At 40.5% G+C, this 17,602-nt stretch overlaps 1 protein-coding gene across 2 annotated transcripts in view; it reads right to left on the bottom strand.

The window, feature by feature from the left end:
- EPHA4 (EPH receptor A4) overlaps positions 1-17,602 on the bottom strand; it is a 139,153-nt gene that overhangs the window by 48,945 nt on the left and 72,606 nt on the right. For both annotated transcript variants that reach the window (XM_003365125.5, XM_005610642.4), the window contains exon 5: positions 9,656-9,994. In XM_003365125.5, coding sequence (XP_003365173.1) covers positions 9,656-9,994 — 339 coding nt within the window. The remainder of the gene's footprint in view (positions 1-9,655; positions 9,995-17,602) is intronic.

The following is a 17,602-nucleotide window of genomic DNA, read 5'->3' on the forward strand; positions in this document are numbered from 1 at the left end:
GGAGGAAACTGTGCTCTCATCCACCTTCACACTCATTATGCTCAAAATACACACTTACTATGCAAAAAAAAAAAAAAAAAAAAAAATAGGGTTGATTTGGACGGCTGATTTACAGCTTGGAATATGCTATCTAGACAACACCAAGTCTCCCGGGAGCCATTGTGAGCCTGCTTCCTTCAGTGTTTGTTCTAATGGATGGATGTTACCCAGGCTTGTTACACACCGTGAACCTGTTGGTGCTAGGGCCCCATTTAGCACCCACTGAGAAGCTGAAGCTACATATTTAAGTCTTGTTTGTACGCACATTTCACCAACAAAAGTTTCCTACATAAGAATTTTTTTAAATTATCTACCCCACAGCTTTCATCAAAGAGGCATTTTTTTGATGGAGGACCAAAGCGCCCAAGAAATCCATGTACGTAGATTGTCCTTTGGAAGATGCCGGGCAAAAAGGAGTAGCCATGCTTCCTCTTCTTCTCTCCCTTTTTCCCTTCCAAGAGCAGTAGCAAAATAGGACAACTATTTCGAATCACTGTCATTTGACTCATAAGAGATTTTAGATAGATTGCGTTTTAGAAAGTAGCCCTTGTGCTTTGTCATAACAAAAACCAAAAGTTGTTGCAGGAGATCCACAATAGAGTTCCTTTAGGGTGGGCTGACCGATTTATCAGAATAGAGAAAGAAAGTTTAATATAAGAGTTGTCTCTTCAGCCAGGTGCCTATATTGGCAGCCATTTTGCTGACTGTTCAGCCAGATTCCCATAGAACTCTGGGTATGGACTTTTCACACGTGGGATCAAATCATTAGTGACATTTCCCAGTGAAAGCCATGGTGTTCACTAGGCAAGTGACCACACTGACGTCTGGCACCATCTCTCTTTTTCTGTTATTGCAGTGTTGGGGGAACCCTTGGAAACTTTTTCTTTCTTCTGGTACAGGCAAGGGAGGAAAAAGCTTGTGTGTGTGCATGCACGTGTGCATGTGCGTTAGGGATGAAAGGTGGACACTGGGGAAGACATTAAATAAAGGAGATATTTTTAATACTGATGGATAGAGCCGAGGCTTGCTTATCTTGATAGATTAAAATGTAAAACCTAAAAGAACCCTCACAAATCTTTACCTCAAGACAACATATGGAATGCTCTCCTATTGCACACCCACGTGAAAACAGCACACCAACACTGAGATTCAGAGAGGTCTCTGTATATTGGGGTGACATGGACAGGCATTTTAATTAGTTCCTGTAGATTTAAGATCTCTCAATGCAGGATTAGTCCTGCAACATGGCTCTTTGGTTTTCCCCATGTTTAAAGGAAAAAACTCTTTAAAGACATCAGCAGGTGGTTAACGGAAGATTTGATAAAGTTTCTCTCGATATTTTTATTGATGCTGAATTGCAAACTGGACTCCTCTGAGGAGACAGTAATTAATTTAGCCAGTTGGAGTGACAACTAGACAATTTAGACACCCATCTAAAACCTTTGCTAGCGCTGCACTGTTCATTTCTCATCTCAGACAGACGCTTATTTTTCAAATCTCTTGATGGCTTCTCCAGAGGGTGTAAAAGTTGGCACTAGTGTTTGAAGTAACAAGCACAACACTGAGCAATGAGAACCGAAGCAGCATTGGACTGGCAAGTACCGAGGGTGAGTGCTGGTGAATGGATTTCCCTTTTCACAAATGAACATGTGCATATTTATGTAGGAGTAAAAGGAAGGGAATCAGGAAAAATAGTATGCTCAGTCCTGGGTCTATAAATAAAATTTTCATTTTCTTAGAGTGAAATATTCACATCTTAAAAAAAAAATGCCACCCAGTTTTCACTTAGATGCAATAATTACCTCTAGGCTCTATAGACATTCTGTTTGTCTACGCTGCTCAGTCAACCTTGAAGCTGGATAATTTAGTAGGTTCTTTTGGAAGGCGTTGAGTTTTTTCTCCTCACCAGGACTTGTGGCACCCACCCTGAATACAAATTCATAGACCCCGGTGCCACGCACAAGAGGCTATACCATTGTATATCTACTGGTTTATTTTATTCTTAATTACGATCATAATTAGTGAGTATGCTCAATAATTATAGAGGTGGCAATATTCATAGAAATGAAATTATTTTCAGTATAAAGTTAGAATAAAGAAACTGTTCCCCTTTTTTTAAAAAAAAATTATACTTCATGTTTTAAAGTGTATATTTCCTAGGCATTATGAACTAAACCGGGAGCCCATGGCTGGATGGCTGTTAATGAGAAAACCACGGCTTGGCTTCTCTGAAACCCATTGTGTGCTTATTCGGGCCTCTAATTACTCAGGCACAGAAAGGACTCTCCAACCAGCTTCCATTCTAGAGGCCCTAACGATTACACACCAACAGCTGAGGATGTGCAAACAAGCTTTCAGCCAAATAGCCCAATGGATTGCTTTACAATTTGTCTGAAGGATTTATAAATGTGTCTTCAGAAAGATTTCTGACTTACAGATTCCACTAGTTTCATTACATGTTTTTCCTTTAAATTTCTTAGGAGTGAAAAAAAAGTAAAATGATTTACTAGAGATCAAAGGCAAAAAGAAAATCAGTTTGGTGAGGGGACAATGGAAAAGAGCAGAGCATATGATTACTTAAAAAGAAAACTGCTGCCAGCATCTAGAAACCACACAACAGTGCTAGGAATGCATGCTTTTCAGAGAACGGGAATACTGCCTTCTCAGGATAGTCAAGTATGGTCGACATTACACATTGAAACCTGAGTGCCATTGGGAAAAGATTTGCGGTACAAGAAAGCAAAGGCATGTTTGAAATCTTAATTATTTTCGTGAAATCTTGTTTACATGGTCAAAACCCTTAAAAAAGAAGGGATCTTGCCAAATATCAAAACTGTTTCAAATGTGAGATTAACCTAAGTGTTAATCTACTACATCCTTTGCTGGGGCAGTTTGCAACAAATCACACCAGCATTTCAGCATCTTCTCAACCTCCTTTCTTTTTTAAAAAAAAAAATTTTTTAAAGATTGGCACCTGAGCTAACAACTGTTGCCAACCTTTTTTTTTTCTGCTTTTTCTCCCAAAATCTCCCCAGTACATAGTTGTATATTTTAGTTGTGGGTCCTTCTAGTTGTGGCATGTGGGACACCACCTTAGCATGGCCTGATGAGGGGTGCCATGTCCACACCCAGGATCTGAACCAGCAAAACCCTGGGCCGCCAAAGTGGAACACTCGAACTTAACCACCGGGCCACAGGGCTGGCCCCTCAACCTCCTTTCTGACTGGTCCTCCCGCTTAATTTAGTTCGCCAGAGCAGGGATTGGCAAACTTTTTCTGTAAAGAGTGAGATGGATAACATGTTCGCTGTGTAGACCATTCAGTCTGTTGAAGCCACTCAACTCTGTGTTGCTCCGTGAAAGCAGTCTAGACAATACAGGAACAAACGAGCAGGACTTCTTGCAATAAAACTTCTTTATGGACACTGAAATTTGCAATTTACATAATTTCCAAATGTCACAAAATATCATTCTCCCTTTGTTTATCATCATGCCCTGGATAATGACATTTTGGACAATGATGGACCACATATATGATGGTGGTCCCATAAGATTAGTACCATATAGCCTAGGTGTGTAGTAGGCTATACCATCTAAGTTTGTGTAAGCACACTCTATGGTGTTCACACAATGATGAACTTGCCTAATGATGGATTTTTCTGAAAATATCTCAGTTGTTAAGCTATGCATGACTGTATTTTCAACTCTTTCAAAATGGAGAAGCCATTCTTAGTGGGCTGTACAACACCAGGTGGAGGATCAAGATTTGGTTCCTGGGCCATGGTTTGCCAACCTCTGCTCCAGGGTACTAACAGAAGCCAGATATTCATGCCTCAAAAATATCATGAGAGCTTCTTTTTTCCCCCTTCCTTTTCAAGCTTACAGAAAAGCCTTGGTCCTGGTCACATCTCATCTGAGTTTAGTATTCCATTATCATTCTCAAAATCAGGAGAGTGCTCTTTTCTTGTTAATTTGATCTCGAACCTCACTTCAGGCCTGCTCCAGCGCTGTCCCTTACACCTATCTATGGGCCAGAACCATTCCAGTGTGACCCTGCACTTCAGTGCCTTTCATATCAGGCCAAGCTGGACTGGACTTCCTGATAGCTCTCCTTGCTTCCTATTCATTTCCACTCTTAGGCATAATTACCCAATAGTCCCCTTACCTGACAACTACATTGATTTCAATCTAATCAGAGGCAGAACTTTATACACTGAAGCTAAAGAAGGTTGCATGGGCCCCTTCCAAAGCTCTGTTCATTTGATATTTGTAATTTTGTAAGGTTCTTTTTTGAAATCACACAAAAATCATCTAAGCTTCGGACCCCACAAAACCTGGCGCCACCATGCCTAGCGCACATTATCTAACTCAATTGCTCTAAGATGTTTCCCTTTCTCCCACCAGCTCCTTGAAGCTTTCCTTTTGCTATCTAGAAGACAGGTAGCAATTATACCCAGTGGGGATGAGAATTCCCACTGTTCTCCATTATCCCACTCAAATAACATAATATGTCTAATTAAAAGATGGCAGAGAAAGAGAGAATGGGAACTTACCAGTTGAGTAATAAAAGACAGTATGCCTCTTGCACTTAGTTATTTTCTTTTCTCTACTCATTATTTTGGTTTTATTAACTTTATCACTATTTGACAAAGAGAGTTCACTGGCTGTTTTTACTGTAAATAAATGTGTTAATCAATAAACCAGTATTAAATATCTACTATGTGCTGTGCAGTGGCATTACAATGAGGTGTCCTGTGACTTTATCGCTGGTGTGGTGTTTTCTTGTGGTTTTCTTAATTGTCCTTCCTAGAGAACAAGGCCAGTCTAACAAGCAGCAACGGGGATTCTTCGCAAGGGGCCCCAGACAGCCTTTTATGATGGCTTGTCCTCCGAGAACAGTGCTGGGGGCATCATGTTCCCAGCATGGAGCAGGGGAACCAAGCAAAGATAGTTGGTGATGGAACTCTTAGGAGATGGACATTGCTCTGAAGTCACAGACCTGTTTTTTAAGTATATCACTAGAGCAGAATTTCTCAATCTTGGTGCCATGGACGGACATTTTGGACCAGGTAATTCTTTGCTGTGGGACACTGTCCTGAGTATCATAGGATGTTTAGCAGCATCCCTGGCCTTTGCCCACTGCATGCAATAGCACTTCCCCTCCTCCCAGTTACAACAACCAAAAACATCTCCAGACAAATGTCGGGGGAGGGGCATGGGACAACTATACAAGGGGGACAGCTAGTTTACTGTTTTGTCCTTTAAAGTGAATATCTTGGAGAGGTGGAGAGGTGGCAGGATTCAGACTCATTCTGATAATTCTGCTGAAGCAGTTTTTGGAATTTTTTCCTCTCGTGGAATTGCCTTTAGAGCCAGTTTCAGAACATCCTGGGGAAATAAGTGCTACTTCTTCATGCTCATGGCTCATGGCTATATTCTTGGCATCACAGAATTTTAAAACTGGCCATCTTAGAGATTAGCTAGGTTCAAATAATTACTTGATCCAGGGAATATGTGAACTCCTCCAAACTCAGTGTTGAAGATTTTTGTCACTGGGATGCTATAGCTGTGATAAAGAGAGGCTGGCACGTGTATTTCATTGTAAAGCATCTAGAAGAGCATCACATGCAAAATAAAATAAAAAGTGATATCATCACCCCAGGCTTAGTAGAGAATAACACACAAAAGAGTTCATAATGATTTAAAAAAAAGAGCCTAGAGTATGGTCCAGCCCCATAGCCTGAAGCCAGGGGTGAGAGGTTTGGGGGGTGTACAGCGAAAACTGGCTCAGTGATATTAAGATCTACTGCTGGCTGCCATCGCAGCATTTTTAGCAAAAGTGTTCACAGTTCCGTTGCTTGGCCGGGAAAACCTTGTTTCATTTATACAGCATTTCTCTCTCCTGTGACACATCCTGTATTCATTTGCCTGAGATGGTCCACTTAAGTAAAAGTGATCCGAAGGAAAGCCATCTAGTAAACAAACCAGCTGGCAGTCTGCTTATTCATTTTTCATAAACATCAGAACCATCTCCTCCAAAACAAAGGCCAGAACAGTTGCGAGAGGATGGAAGATGGAGGACGGGACACAGCAGTTTTCGAGAGAAGCGCATTTTGTTCCCTTTGGACTGCAAGGTAGCAAAGTCACTGTAAGGAGAAGTTCCATTTTCCTTGTCTGATGCTCTCCTACGGGGCCACTTCAGTTGGAGCTCCTCACCCACCCCGTCTTCCCACCTCTCCTTCGTTGCCCTTGGCTTAGGGGTAGGGGTGACATCTCATGCAGAGAATTCGGGAGAAGTACTATGTCCTTGGCTCAACTCTCTGTGCTGTCTCGTACCTGTCTACCTGCACAGAGCATCATTTGGGCAACTTTAGCAGCTCACACTTTACCCTTGTGGGAAGCCTACAGTCAGCCAGCTGCGCTATATTGTCTCTGGGTGACACTGTGCAAGTGTCCTTAGAACCAGTCCTTTTGGCTACACATATAACGCTCACATCCTTCCACCAGCTGATCAGCAATAAAGCTGACACCCTGAGTTCCCTTTGTCTTGTCTTCTGTGTCAATTGGGTTTAAACTCAGGAGGAGAGGCAAAGGGTGTTATCAGCCCCTAAAGAAGCCAAGAGTAAGATCTGGGCTAAAACGGTTTAAATGACCATGTGAGAACACTGGCCCATTCACACCACATTCCACAACTAAGCCCAGTTAAACTTTCCCCTCCATGTCCAGATCCTCACAGTGTCTGCTCTCAGAGATGGGCAGAAGGCCGAACTGAACGTATACATAAATGCTACCAATTATCTAATAATTTTATATGAAAGCAACTTTGTCCTTTCAAGACCAGAGCTCTCCCTGGTTTCAAGTCCTGGCTGACATTGGCTTGAGTGAGTCATTTTCCTCTCCTAGAGGTGTTCAACCGTGAAAGGCTCAGAGGCAGCGACGAAAAGACCAGGAATTCCAGGAGGTTTTGTGTTAGTTTGTTTTTAAATATATTATCGATGAGAGAAAGAACCCCATGAAAACAAAGCAAAACTGACGAGCCAGGAAACTTTGTGGCCTCCAGGTGGTAAATGCTAATATTCATCCTTTCTATGTATTCCTTATAGAGTGAGACTTCATGGCCTATAGAGGTCCCTTAGGAATTTAATTTAATGAAATGATAGGAATGGCTGCAATTAGGACATAATTGTGTATATGTAAATATGCTTAGGGGAGCTTTGATAGTTTCTGGTTGCTACATTCACCCAGAATTTTGGCCTACATTATTAATTTGCACTACTATGAAGAAAAGGTTTGTTAATCAAAGATAAACTACCCCGATGATTTTGAATTAGTGAGCTCCAAATTATGGTAGGATAATGAGGCTGCGCCGTGCACACATACAACTCTCTGCTAAGCAAAAGCTTTCTGGCTGGCCACATAGGAGGTCTCCTTATTGAAAGATTTATTTTTAATTTGAACAGCTTCCCAGCATTACCCTTCATGAAAATTAAAACAAGGAGCTGGAATTTTGTCCCATTCAACAAATCTCCTGGCAGGTCTGCTTGCCGTGGCAGAGAAAACCTCACTGTGTCAGAGGAATTCCCTGTCCACCATTTTCCTGGATCTGAAAGAATTCCACCTACATTTTTAATAAAACTTTGACTTTTTCCCTCCCTCTCTCCTAATGTTTTTGCACATTTTCCTCTTTTGGAGGATTGTTAGCCTATCTTCTTTGCACTTCTTGTTCCTTCTGTCTGGGTAGGGGTTGACATAATCCCTTGGCTTGAATCCCTAAGTTTACAGAGTCATAGAATTCTCTGCCACAGAAGTCTGGGGGAGCCAAGCCTGTCCTCAGCATGTCTCCCAGAGGCGAGTCTCCACCAAAGAGAATGACTTCACCTTGTACAGCTGAGGCCTCGAAAGCTCCATTTCCAGTTTTAATTGAGTTAAGAACACAAAGTAGTGATGTGTTTGAGGACAGCCAAGAAGGTACAACGAGGCTGAACCTAAGAATATTGATGGGATTGTAAACCAGATTCTCCAGGGCGTGCAGAGGTTGCTCTTGTTGGCTCCTCCTAACTCTGAAACAACAGTGGCACCAATGTGTTTCCCTGGATCTTTGTGCAATGGTTCCACTGCATTCTTCCAAACGAGACTAATAAAAAGCTGGCAATCAGAGAGTACTTGTGATGCTTTCAAAACCTCCTAAATCATACTAGTCTTCGTAGAAAACTAAAACTGAATACCCCTAACAGTGTGCACAACCTAAAAGTGCAGAAACAAAAGACAAAAGCATAACCAGATGATCTGTTCACACTACATATTTTAAAAGACTGGTCACATTTGTACAAGTGAAGTTGCTTTCCAGTAGGATTTGCCATTCTAGCTCCAGTTCAAAATCTTTCCCAAGTCTTAACTTTTTATTTATTCTAGAGAGTTCAGGGGAAAGTGGAAAAATAATAGCTTTGATTGGGACGCTGGAATAGTTCTCACTATAGGATCAATTAGCACAGATATATTTTACTTAACTATTGAGCGCACTTACTGAAACATTCATTTAAGAGAAAAGTGCAGTAAGAGGTTAGATAGGATTGTTGGCAATTTATAATCCTTTTCCGATGAAGTTTGTTGTTCTTAAAAGCCTCACAAAAGGATAAACCACAGTCCTTTTTTCCTGCTCCCCTTTAACTCTCCAGAAATAAATAACAGGGAGCCGGCAATGTGAAACATGTGGTGGAAATCCAGAATGGAAAATTAGCGTGGAAATTTTTTCAGGGGCGGAACAGGAATGAGTGGGCCAGGAGCTGGAGCCTAGAAATCTAGATTCTGACTTGCACTTTAAAATGTCTGATATTTAGGATTTTGTGACAATTCTGCAATTAACTTCCCAGAAGCACTTCATGAAAAGAACATGTTTTCTGGTCATCCGAATTAGAAGAGAAAAATGATGTAGGAAATGGGGTAAATTAACTCTCCTCCCCCACAGGTCAATTGTGGATTCAATTATGAAAGTGGTTACAAACGTAGTATGTGTTTTGAGGAAAATTTTGTCCGTCGCACAGTTAAAGCTGCCTTTGTAAAGCAATCCTTGTTCACAGATTTACATGATGATTCTATACAGATCTACATCAATTATTTTTACAATTTTGAAGTAAAAAACAAGATTAAAACTATAACTGCTAATGCTTTTGTTGGAAAGGACAGTAAATACTCATATAGCACTCCGTATTGGTAAAAATCAATTTTATAATCCTAAATGATCTGTAAATGCTCTGATGTCCAACCGCGGACTTTATGACTAACACGGCTGATATGAATGCCTTACAAGAGAAGTCCAGCATGGAGTGACCCAGCTCAGTAAACTATTATCTTCTTTCAATCAGACATTGTCTCAGTCTTCGTTTTTCTCCACCACCTAATATAGGGTGTACCATGCAGTTGATGTCCAAGAAAATATTTGCTGATTGAATAAACGTCCTTCTAAGTGTCTTTTGCATTATAACACAGCTCACAGGTTAATTAGACCCATATGATTCTACCTCAATTGTAGAATTGAACTTTAATATCATTCATGGACATCAAGATGAGCCCTTTCTTTATGTACATTTAGATCATATAATAAATGGATCTGATCCCTACCTGCTTGGTTAGTTGTCACGGTGACGGACACTGATTGGTCCGGGCTGGGGTTATACTTGGACACTCCATTCACTGCCCAGATTTCAAATGTGTAATTGGTATGAGCCAGGAGGTCGGTGATGGAGACTTTGGTGGTCTTCAGGCCATTCTGCTGTGGGGTATAGTGGACTCCACTTCCGCAGGGCCGGCACTTGCTGGAATCGCCGGCTCCACATTTCTTGCATACCACGTTGTAGGAGATGTCCTGGCGGCCACCCGTGTTCTGCGGACTGCTCCATTCCAAGTTCACCGAAGTCTCATTGACATTTGAAATCAAGTTGAGGGGAGCAGACGGTGGGCCTAGAGAAAGAAAAAAACATATTGTCATACTGAGAACTAAAACTATCCTCTTGCAGCTATAGAAAATAAGGTGGGCCTATTCGGCAAAGAAAGTAAAAAGTGAATCAAGCCAACAAAAAGATCTTTGAAAACAACAATATGATAGAAGGCTGTATATGTTAGTGTCATTCTCACTCCTGTGCAAAGAAACGCAGCATCGATTGCCACGCTGAGATGTGAAACATCTTTACAGCAAATGGGCTCCAAGCCCAGTCTTTCTCTCTGAAGTGGCAGGAAAATATCATAATTTACCTAGTCTTAATCTTATCATCTGAAAAATGGGTATACAAATGTGTTTCTAGTTCCCAGGGCTGTTGTGGGCCTCTGGTAAATTAATAGTTGTATACCACTTTTGAAGATAAATGACGACTCCTAAGTACAGTGTGTCATCAATATGGAATAAGATTAACTGAATTCTATAGATACGCCTCTTCAGTTCAGCATGGCAGTTGAGGGGTAAGCTGTGTATGGCTAATTAGTAGGAACTGGTTTAACCGGGTTGCAGACATGTCAAAAGGACAGCTGTTGAGAGATTTCAGCTCAAGGCAGGGGTTGTACAAAGGCTCCCAGGATCCCAGGCCCCACGTCTTGCCCTTCAACTGACCAGCGCCGCATCAGGTCCTTTTTAAGCACGCTCATCCCCACTGACATCAAAGAGTTTCAAGATATGAATGGTGGTGGTGGCTGTCTTGAAACAGAACAGCTGCTCACAAACAACATAGTGGTTGGTTTAAAAATAATAATAATAAATAAGACTATAGAACCATAATGAACTTTCTTGCTTCTTGCTGTAGGTTCGTCTTTATATGCCAAGAAGTTGGGACACAAACTGCCATGGCGGGGGAAGAATCAAAGTGGGAGACACGGGGTGGGGGCAGGGGTAGAATTTCCTGGTCTGAGCTGGTTCCCAAGGTTTAAAAGACACCTGCCCAAAAATAACCAAAACAAAAAGTGATAAATGTTGGAGAGGTTGTAGAGAAAAAGGAACCCTCATACACTGTCGGTGGGAATGCAAACTAGTGCAGCCACTATGGAAAACAGTATGGAGATTTCTCAAAAAATTAAAAATAGAAATACCCTATGACCCAGCCATCCCACTACTGGGTATCTATCCAAAGAACTTGAAATCAGCAATTCCAAAAGTCCCATGCAGCCTTATGTTTATCGCAGCATTATTTACAATAGCCAAGATGTGGAAGCAACCTAAGTTCCCATCAACTGATGACTGGATAAAGAAGGTATGGTATATATATACAATGGAATACTACTCAGCCATAAAAAAGGATAAAACCCTCCCATTCACAACAACATGGATGGACCTTCAGGGTATTATGTTAAGTAAAATAAGACAGATAGAGAAAAACGAACTCTGTATGACTCCACTCATAGGTGGAAGTTAAACATAGAGACAAAGAGAACTGATTGGTGGCTACCAGGGGAAAAGGGGGGTGAGGGGAGGGCACAAAGGGTGAAGTGGTGCACCTACAACATGACTGACAATAATGTACAACTGAAATTTCACAAGGTTGTAAACTATCATAATCTTAATAAAAAGTAAAAAAAAAAAAAGACGCCTGCCACAGTTTAATGAAAAATATTTACTCAGTGTGACACTTAGAAAGCTCTCTCTTTTCCTTCCTCTTTCCCATGTCAGTCTTCCAAGAAAAGAGCCAAAGTGAGTTTTAATGAAAATTTGAAGTTTCTTGCTCATCATAGCTATTCTACTTCTAATTTATTTGTAATGATGGCTTTGAAGGAAATTTGTTCATGTTCCTGAGGAAAAGGAAGTTAGCTGGAGGCTTCCACGGGCTTGGGAGCAGCTTGATCTAGTCAATCATGATGGAATGTACTATTCCAAAGTAGCCATTGAGAGAGAATTAGAAGAGAAAACCTACAGATAAGGAGTCATATTGAAAATTTATGACTTAGTTCATGCTGATGAATGTCTATAGGATTTTGGTGGTAATTTTGAAAAGGAGTAATTCACTTTCCTTTTCTCTTTATACAGCTTAATTGAAGACTTTATTTTAACAAGGTAAACAGGTCCTCCCAATCTCCTCTTGAGACTAATTACCGACAACCTCTTTTAGTGTGAAGAACTTCCCCATGCTGTGAACCCTAAAGCAGAAATTGTTGTGAAATTTGTGTTACAGGTAAGATTACCCCACAGAAGTCCCCAGAAGGAAAATATAAATTTCTTCCTTGTTTAGATTTCAAATTTGTATTTATGAACATTAGCACAGTGACTGGAAAATAATTGGGTCAAATAAGTGGTTTTTGAATAAATGAATAGAACTATTTAAAATCGCAGACTCCTAGAACCAGAGAGGATGTTAAAGAGCATTTGGTCAAACTGCCTCATTTTAGAGATGAGAAAATTGAGATCCAGAAAGTGGGTCTGGTAATACTGAAAGTTCGTGCAATCTAGGGACAGAATTTAAAGTCCATATGTACTTAGTCCCACTCTTGGGTTATTTCTGCCCTACCATGTGGTCCCCATTAAAAGTATAATAACAACAAAACCAGTCATTTTCATCAAAGTTTGAGAGGTAAAGGTAGGAAGAAGGAGTGTGTATCCTCACTCCTATTTAAATTCTGCAGGTGCTCGCCACCATGGGGAAATCATTACTAGTCTGCATCTAAGGCTGACCATAGCTTGGTTTATAAAATGGGTCAGCCACCAGTTCTTGTTTTGCTGTGACTTCCAGGGTTAAATAAGAGTGACTCTTAAATCCATTAACCTCCTTGCCAACGTTCCCGGTCCTCTTTCACATGGGAAAATGTGACACAATGAATCAAGCACTGCAGAAGCAAAAAGTCAGTAATTAGTATGTGGGACGGGACATGGCAGTGTCCAAACAGAGAAGAAATGGAGCAGAAAACTAAATGGTCACAGGGCTCAGAGATATAACACTGCCATGTGAAAAAAAAAAAAAAGCTCAAAGATGCTTGAGGATTTCAAAATGGAGGGCTGGCCTGAAAACAAGTGGTAGCCCAGAAGAGCCTTCTTCCTTTGGGCAGTGAGACTTAAAGAGGACTCGGGCAGATGCTCAAGGGAAGACAGAGAACTGGGCAAGTTCAAGTTGTTGCCTCCATGAATGGTTGGCTGAATTGAACTGCATATGTTTTATGTTATGCTGCCATGGGGAGTGATGGTTATATGGGGCACAGTAGCAGCTTAGAAATTGGACTGTGACAGAGTATTAAGAGAGGGAAGAAAATATAGAAATATCCACCCAGTATGATTATAATGTTGACCTGCATAAGCCTGGGAAAGAACGCACGTTTGACAAATTGAAATCATAATGGTGGTTATATTGTGTTTGTGGGATTGTGGTTTTCCTTTTTTTTAACTCTTGCCGGTTAAAAGGTGATGAATATATCAAAGAGTGCTTTCGTTTATAGGAAGGCACCATCTCTTCCTCAGAAAAAAAAGTATTCCCTTCTTAAGACAATGAGAATAAAGTGTGGACCTTAATACAGACAAAAGTCAACCTGAGCCCAACAGCCACACTCAACAGCAGTAATTAAAACAATTATCTGCAGAGGGGCCAAAACGAAAACAGTATTCTAACACAAGGTCTCTCAATAAGTACAAGGCATCCAAAAGAAAAAAAACTTAACTCTTGGATTCCATCTTCCCTTCTGCTTAAGTAAGTATCGTATCTGGATATTTAGGAACAATCAAATTTCTGACGAGTGATTGCCTTTCTCATCAGAAATATGTCCACCTGCAAATAAGTCTCCAATTACAAACAGGAGATTTACAACCAAGAGGGATAATGGCACAGTTTGTTTTAATTTTCTAGTCTCCATATTGACATTATATCTCCTGAGCATACACCACCTTTAGGTAGCTTGGAGGTCATTGTGAATGGCAGGGTTTTATGCTTTCCAAAACTACCCACTACCAGCCTGAATATAGGATAGGCGGCAATCCCGCTAGAGGTTTTGTTCCACATTTCAAGTCTTTATTTCTGTCTCTTTGTTTGGAACACGTAATAGGGTCTTGCTAATCAGACACACACTGCATAGCTGTTTCTATCACCAGCCTACGTGCTCCTCAAGAGAAGAACTGACATCTTCACCATTTCCCAGGGTCTACCATGACTTCTAGTTGAGAGCAAGCTCCGTAAACGTTTGATGAGTAAATGAATGAGTGACTGTATGGAAAACTAGCAAAATCCTCTAATGCATCTTATGCCCACCTGCCCACAATGTCATTTTAAGTGTGTGAATTAATACAGCCATCTCTGAGCTAAAGCTATACTAGTTAGCTTTTCATATACAAATTAATTAGCATTCAGCCCTTAGACGAGCATGTCAATGTAACTAGCTTACTTCAAACTCCTTCTTTCTATAGTTTAAAAATATTTCGGACAAAGTAGAGAGAGCTAGGGCTATACATCATACATGAGTGGTTACTTCTGTTGGGGAGGATGGTGCAGTCATTGAACTATTCAACAAATATTTACTGAGTGTCCATTATTTTTCACCTGCTCTACAAGAGGTGGGCATAGAAGAGAGAGAAAAAAATACTCTGATTCCTTTTGATACTTCCCTGGATAGTTGAAGGAAGGGGCAAGGACTAAAGGGAAAAGGAAAAGAGTCGAGGAAGCTAAATACAGAAGACTGCAAGGGCAAGAACTACCCTCTCTTGTTTTATTAGCTCTGTAACCAGCCAGTAGGGCTGGGAATTCAAACTGCAGGCTCTATCCATTAAAGTTGAGTTAATTTGGGATTGGTTGTCATGACTTTTATTTCTCCATCTTGATTTCAGGCGATGATTTATTCAGGCATGAAGCTATAGAAAACTTAATCTCTGAAGGAAGTTAATTTTAACATTTCAAAGATAGGTTCGCATTTTCCTTATCAGCCTTTATAGAGCTACAGTTTTCCTTTAAATTTTATCATCAAAATCAAGACATTTTTAAACACAAATTAATCAAATACCAAAGTATACTTAAGGGAAAAATAGATATCCTTTCTTTACATTTTCGGTTTTATTTGTAAAACTACTTGGGATTCACATATAAGTTAAAAATTCTCTCCCTGCATCCAAGAATGGGGCTAGCAGGTTGAACTATTTTAAAGTTCTCATATTTAGAAGGCCCTCCCCATTGTTAACATAATTTTGTGGCGCAGATAACTGCTGTATTACCAAGAGTCAAATGAAGTAATCCTTAACTGATGGAATCCTTTAGAGCAGTCTTCAACAAACTTTCTCCATAAAGGGCCGGATAAATAGTCAATATTTTAGGCTCCATGGGCCAATGGTCTTTGTAGCAACTACTCCACTCTGCACTGTACCTCGAAAGCAGCCATAGACAATACCTAAACAAATGGACGTGAATGTGTTCCAAGAAAATTTTATCTGCAAATACAGGGGGCAGCTGAATTTGGCCTTTGGGGCCTAGTGTGCCAATCCCTGCCATAGAGAATTTGATGGGAGCAATGCACCCTCTTCCCAGAAAGACGCTCATGGGAATCCTCATAATTTTCCACATGATTCTAGGGACTTCAAGCACATCCTGAACGCATCCAGGAAGCTGAGTCCAAGAGCTCCTAATTTACTCATTTATACAGCCCAGGCAACAACTCTGGCTTCTCAAGCCCAGGTTACACCTACCTTCATTCACTAAGGAAGGAATAAAATATGTAAAATATTGTGACGTGTTTCTGCAGTTTCTCATTGCTCTGAAAGAAATGGGCACTGCATTTCCTGCCACTGTGGATAAATTTAATGAGCATCCATTCACTTCATTGGTGTGCAATACTTCCTGTATTGCACAGCAGGTACTGGTGAAAGGTGCTACAATGGATAATTATTATTTTCTAGTGGAATGTCAACCTCCATTCAGTTGACAGGAGTTTGACAGTATGAGGTCCCAAAGAAACTATAGCCAAATTGCAGCAGAAGCAAAGGACTATAATATCATATCATAAAATATCCTATCCTATCATGTTATCTCATAAAAGAAATCCTGATAAAAGAAATCCTGATCTTCCTTAACCGATCACGTGCTCTCCTCTGGGAAAAGACAAGCTTCCAGAAACGGACCACACATTATCTAGAGAAATTAAGTGAAGGTGACATTTAAGAAGGGCGATATTCCAAGCATAAAAGAAAATTCCAGTAATTCCACAAATCTTAATTCTTCCTTCCCACGTATGAGCCTAAAACAGAATATCTGAGTAGTTTAGAGAACACACTTGCTGGCTTACGTCAGGATTTCAAGCAGCCCCATTTAGGACAACTTAATGTTTATACATCCACATGAAATCTGTGTGAGCCTTAATAAGGTCATTCAAAAAGGATCAGTCAACACTGAACCTAAGGTCATAAATGCTTCCAGGTTGAAGGAGGAGTTGCGTATGAACCATTTCTTGGAAAGTCTAGGTCAGAATAACTGACCCCTGTGTATGCCTTCTACCTCCATCAGTCAAGAAAAAGGCGCTTCTTTATTCGTATAGGAGGCAACTGGAACTTCAGCAAAAGATAGAGACCTGCTATGCTAATCGCATTTAGAAGCAGGTTCCGCCAAAGGATATCAATCCATATGGACGCATGGTGTAATGTGCCATATAAACCTGTAATTTCTATTTCTTCTAACAACTGGAATTAAAGCGCTAACAGACTCCGGGACCAAGGGGAAAAACATAAGTCAAGCTTAAAACTCACATAGCTAGCAACACTTTAAACATGCAACTCAAGTACCTGAAACTTGGTGGCTCTGGCTGGAATCTCCCCCTTGGCTCTTTTAACAGCTGCCTCCTTACCCATCTGGTCTCAGTTCAAATCTCACCGTCACATTCTAGACTATTCTCTGCAATGCGAAGTCCTCCCCTTTCCTCCATTTTACCCTATCACATCATCTTTTGCTTTTCTCTTCTTGTGAGAATTTTAAATTATCTTGTTTATTATTCATATTGCCATTAGGGCAAGAACAAGAATCTTTTCTGTTTCCTGGTATATTAGGGTATCGCCAGCCCTTAGAAACATACCAAATATACAGTAGATGCTCATGAAGCATCTGCTGAATAAATAATCAATGAATAACGATTCTTCAGCCCAGTCCAGCTCGCTCCTCAGAAGCATCCCCACCACAGCACATGTATATCACAAAAGCTGATTCAAAAAAAAAAAAAAAAGGCAATCACATGCTAAAAGTTTGAAAAAAAATTCAGTTTGCGACCAAGCAAGGCTAGAACATAGTTGATAGGAAACCAAAAGAGCCAGGCTCATGGATATAGTCGTTTCTAAAGCTTCACAGACTTTTAATACTTAACTGATTTTTAATCACCCTTTCAAAATTCAATGCCTGAGCCATGAAATTAATTCTGGATGTGGAAAGAAACATTCCCCAAGAGCATGGACAGAAACGTAATTCTTAAATGATCCATTTCTTTGAGCTCCACTGTCACCTTCTTAAAATGCCCAGGCAACCAGTACAAGACATAGCTTCTGAGGAAGAGGCACCTTCGGTCTCGAGCTCCATTTCATAGAGCTTCATTAATCATCTACAACTTTTGGACTGTCAATAATACTTCAGTGCCTTAGCGGTAAAA

The sequence above is a fragment of the Equus caballus genome, chromosome 6 (assembly GCF_041296265.1).
Source record: "Equus caballus isolate H_3958 breed thoroughbred chromosome 6, TB-T2T, whole genome shotgun sequence".
Classification (NCBI taxonomy): domain Eukaryota; kingdom Metazoa; phylum Chordata; class Mammalia; order Perissodactyla; family Equidae; genus Equus; species Equus caballus.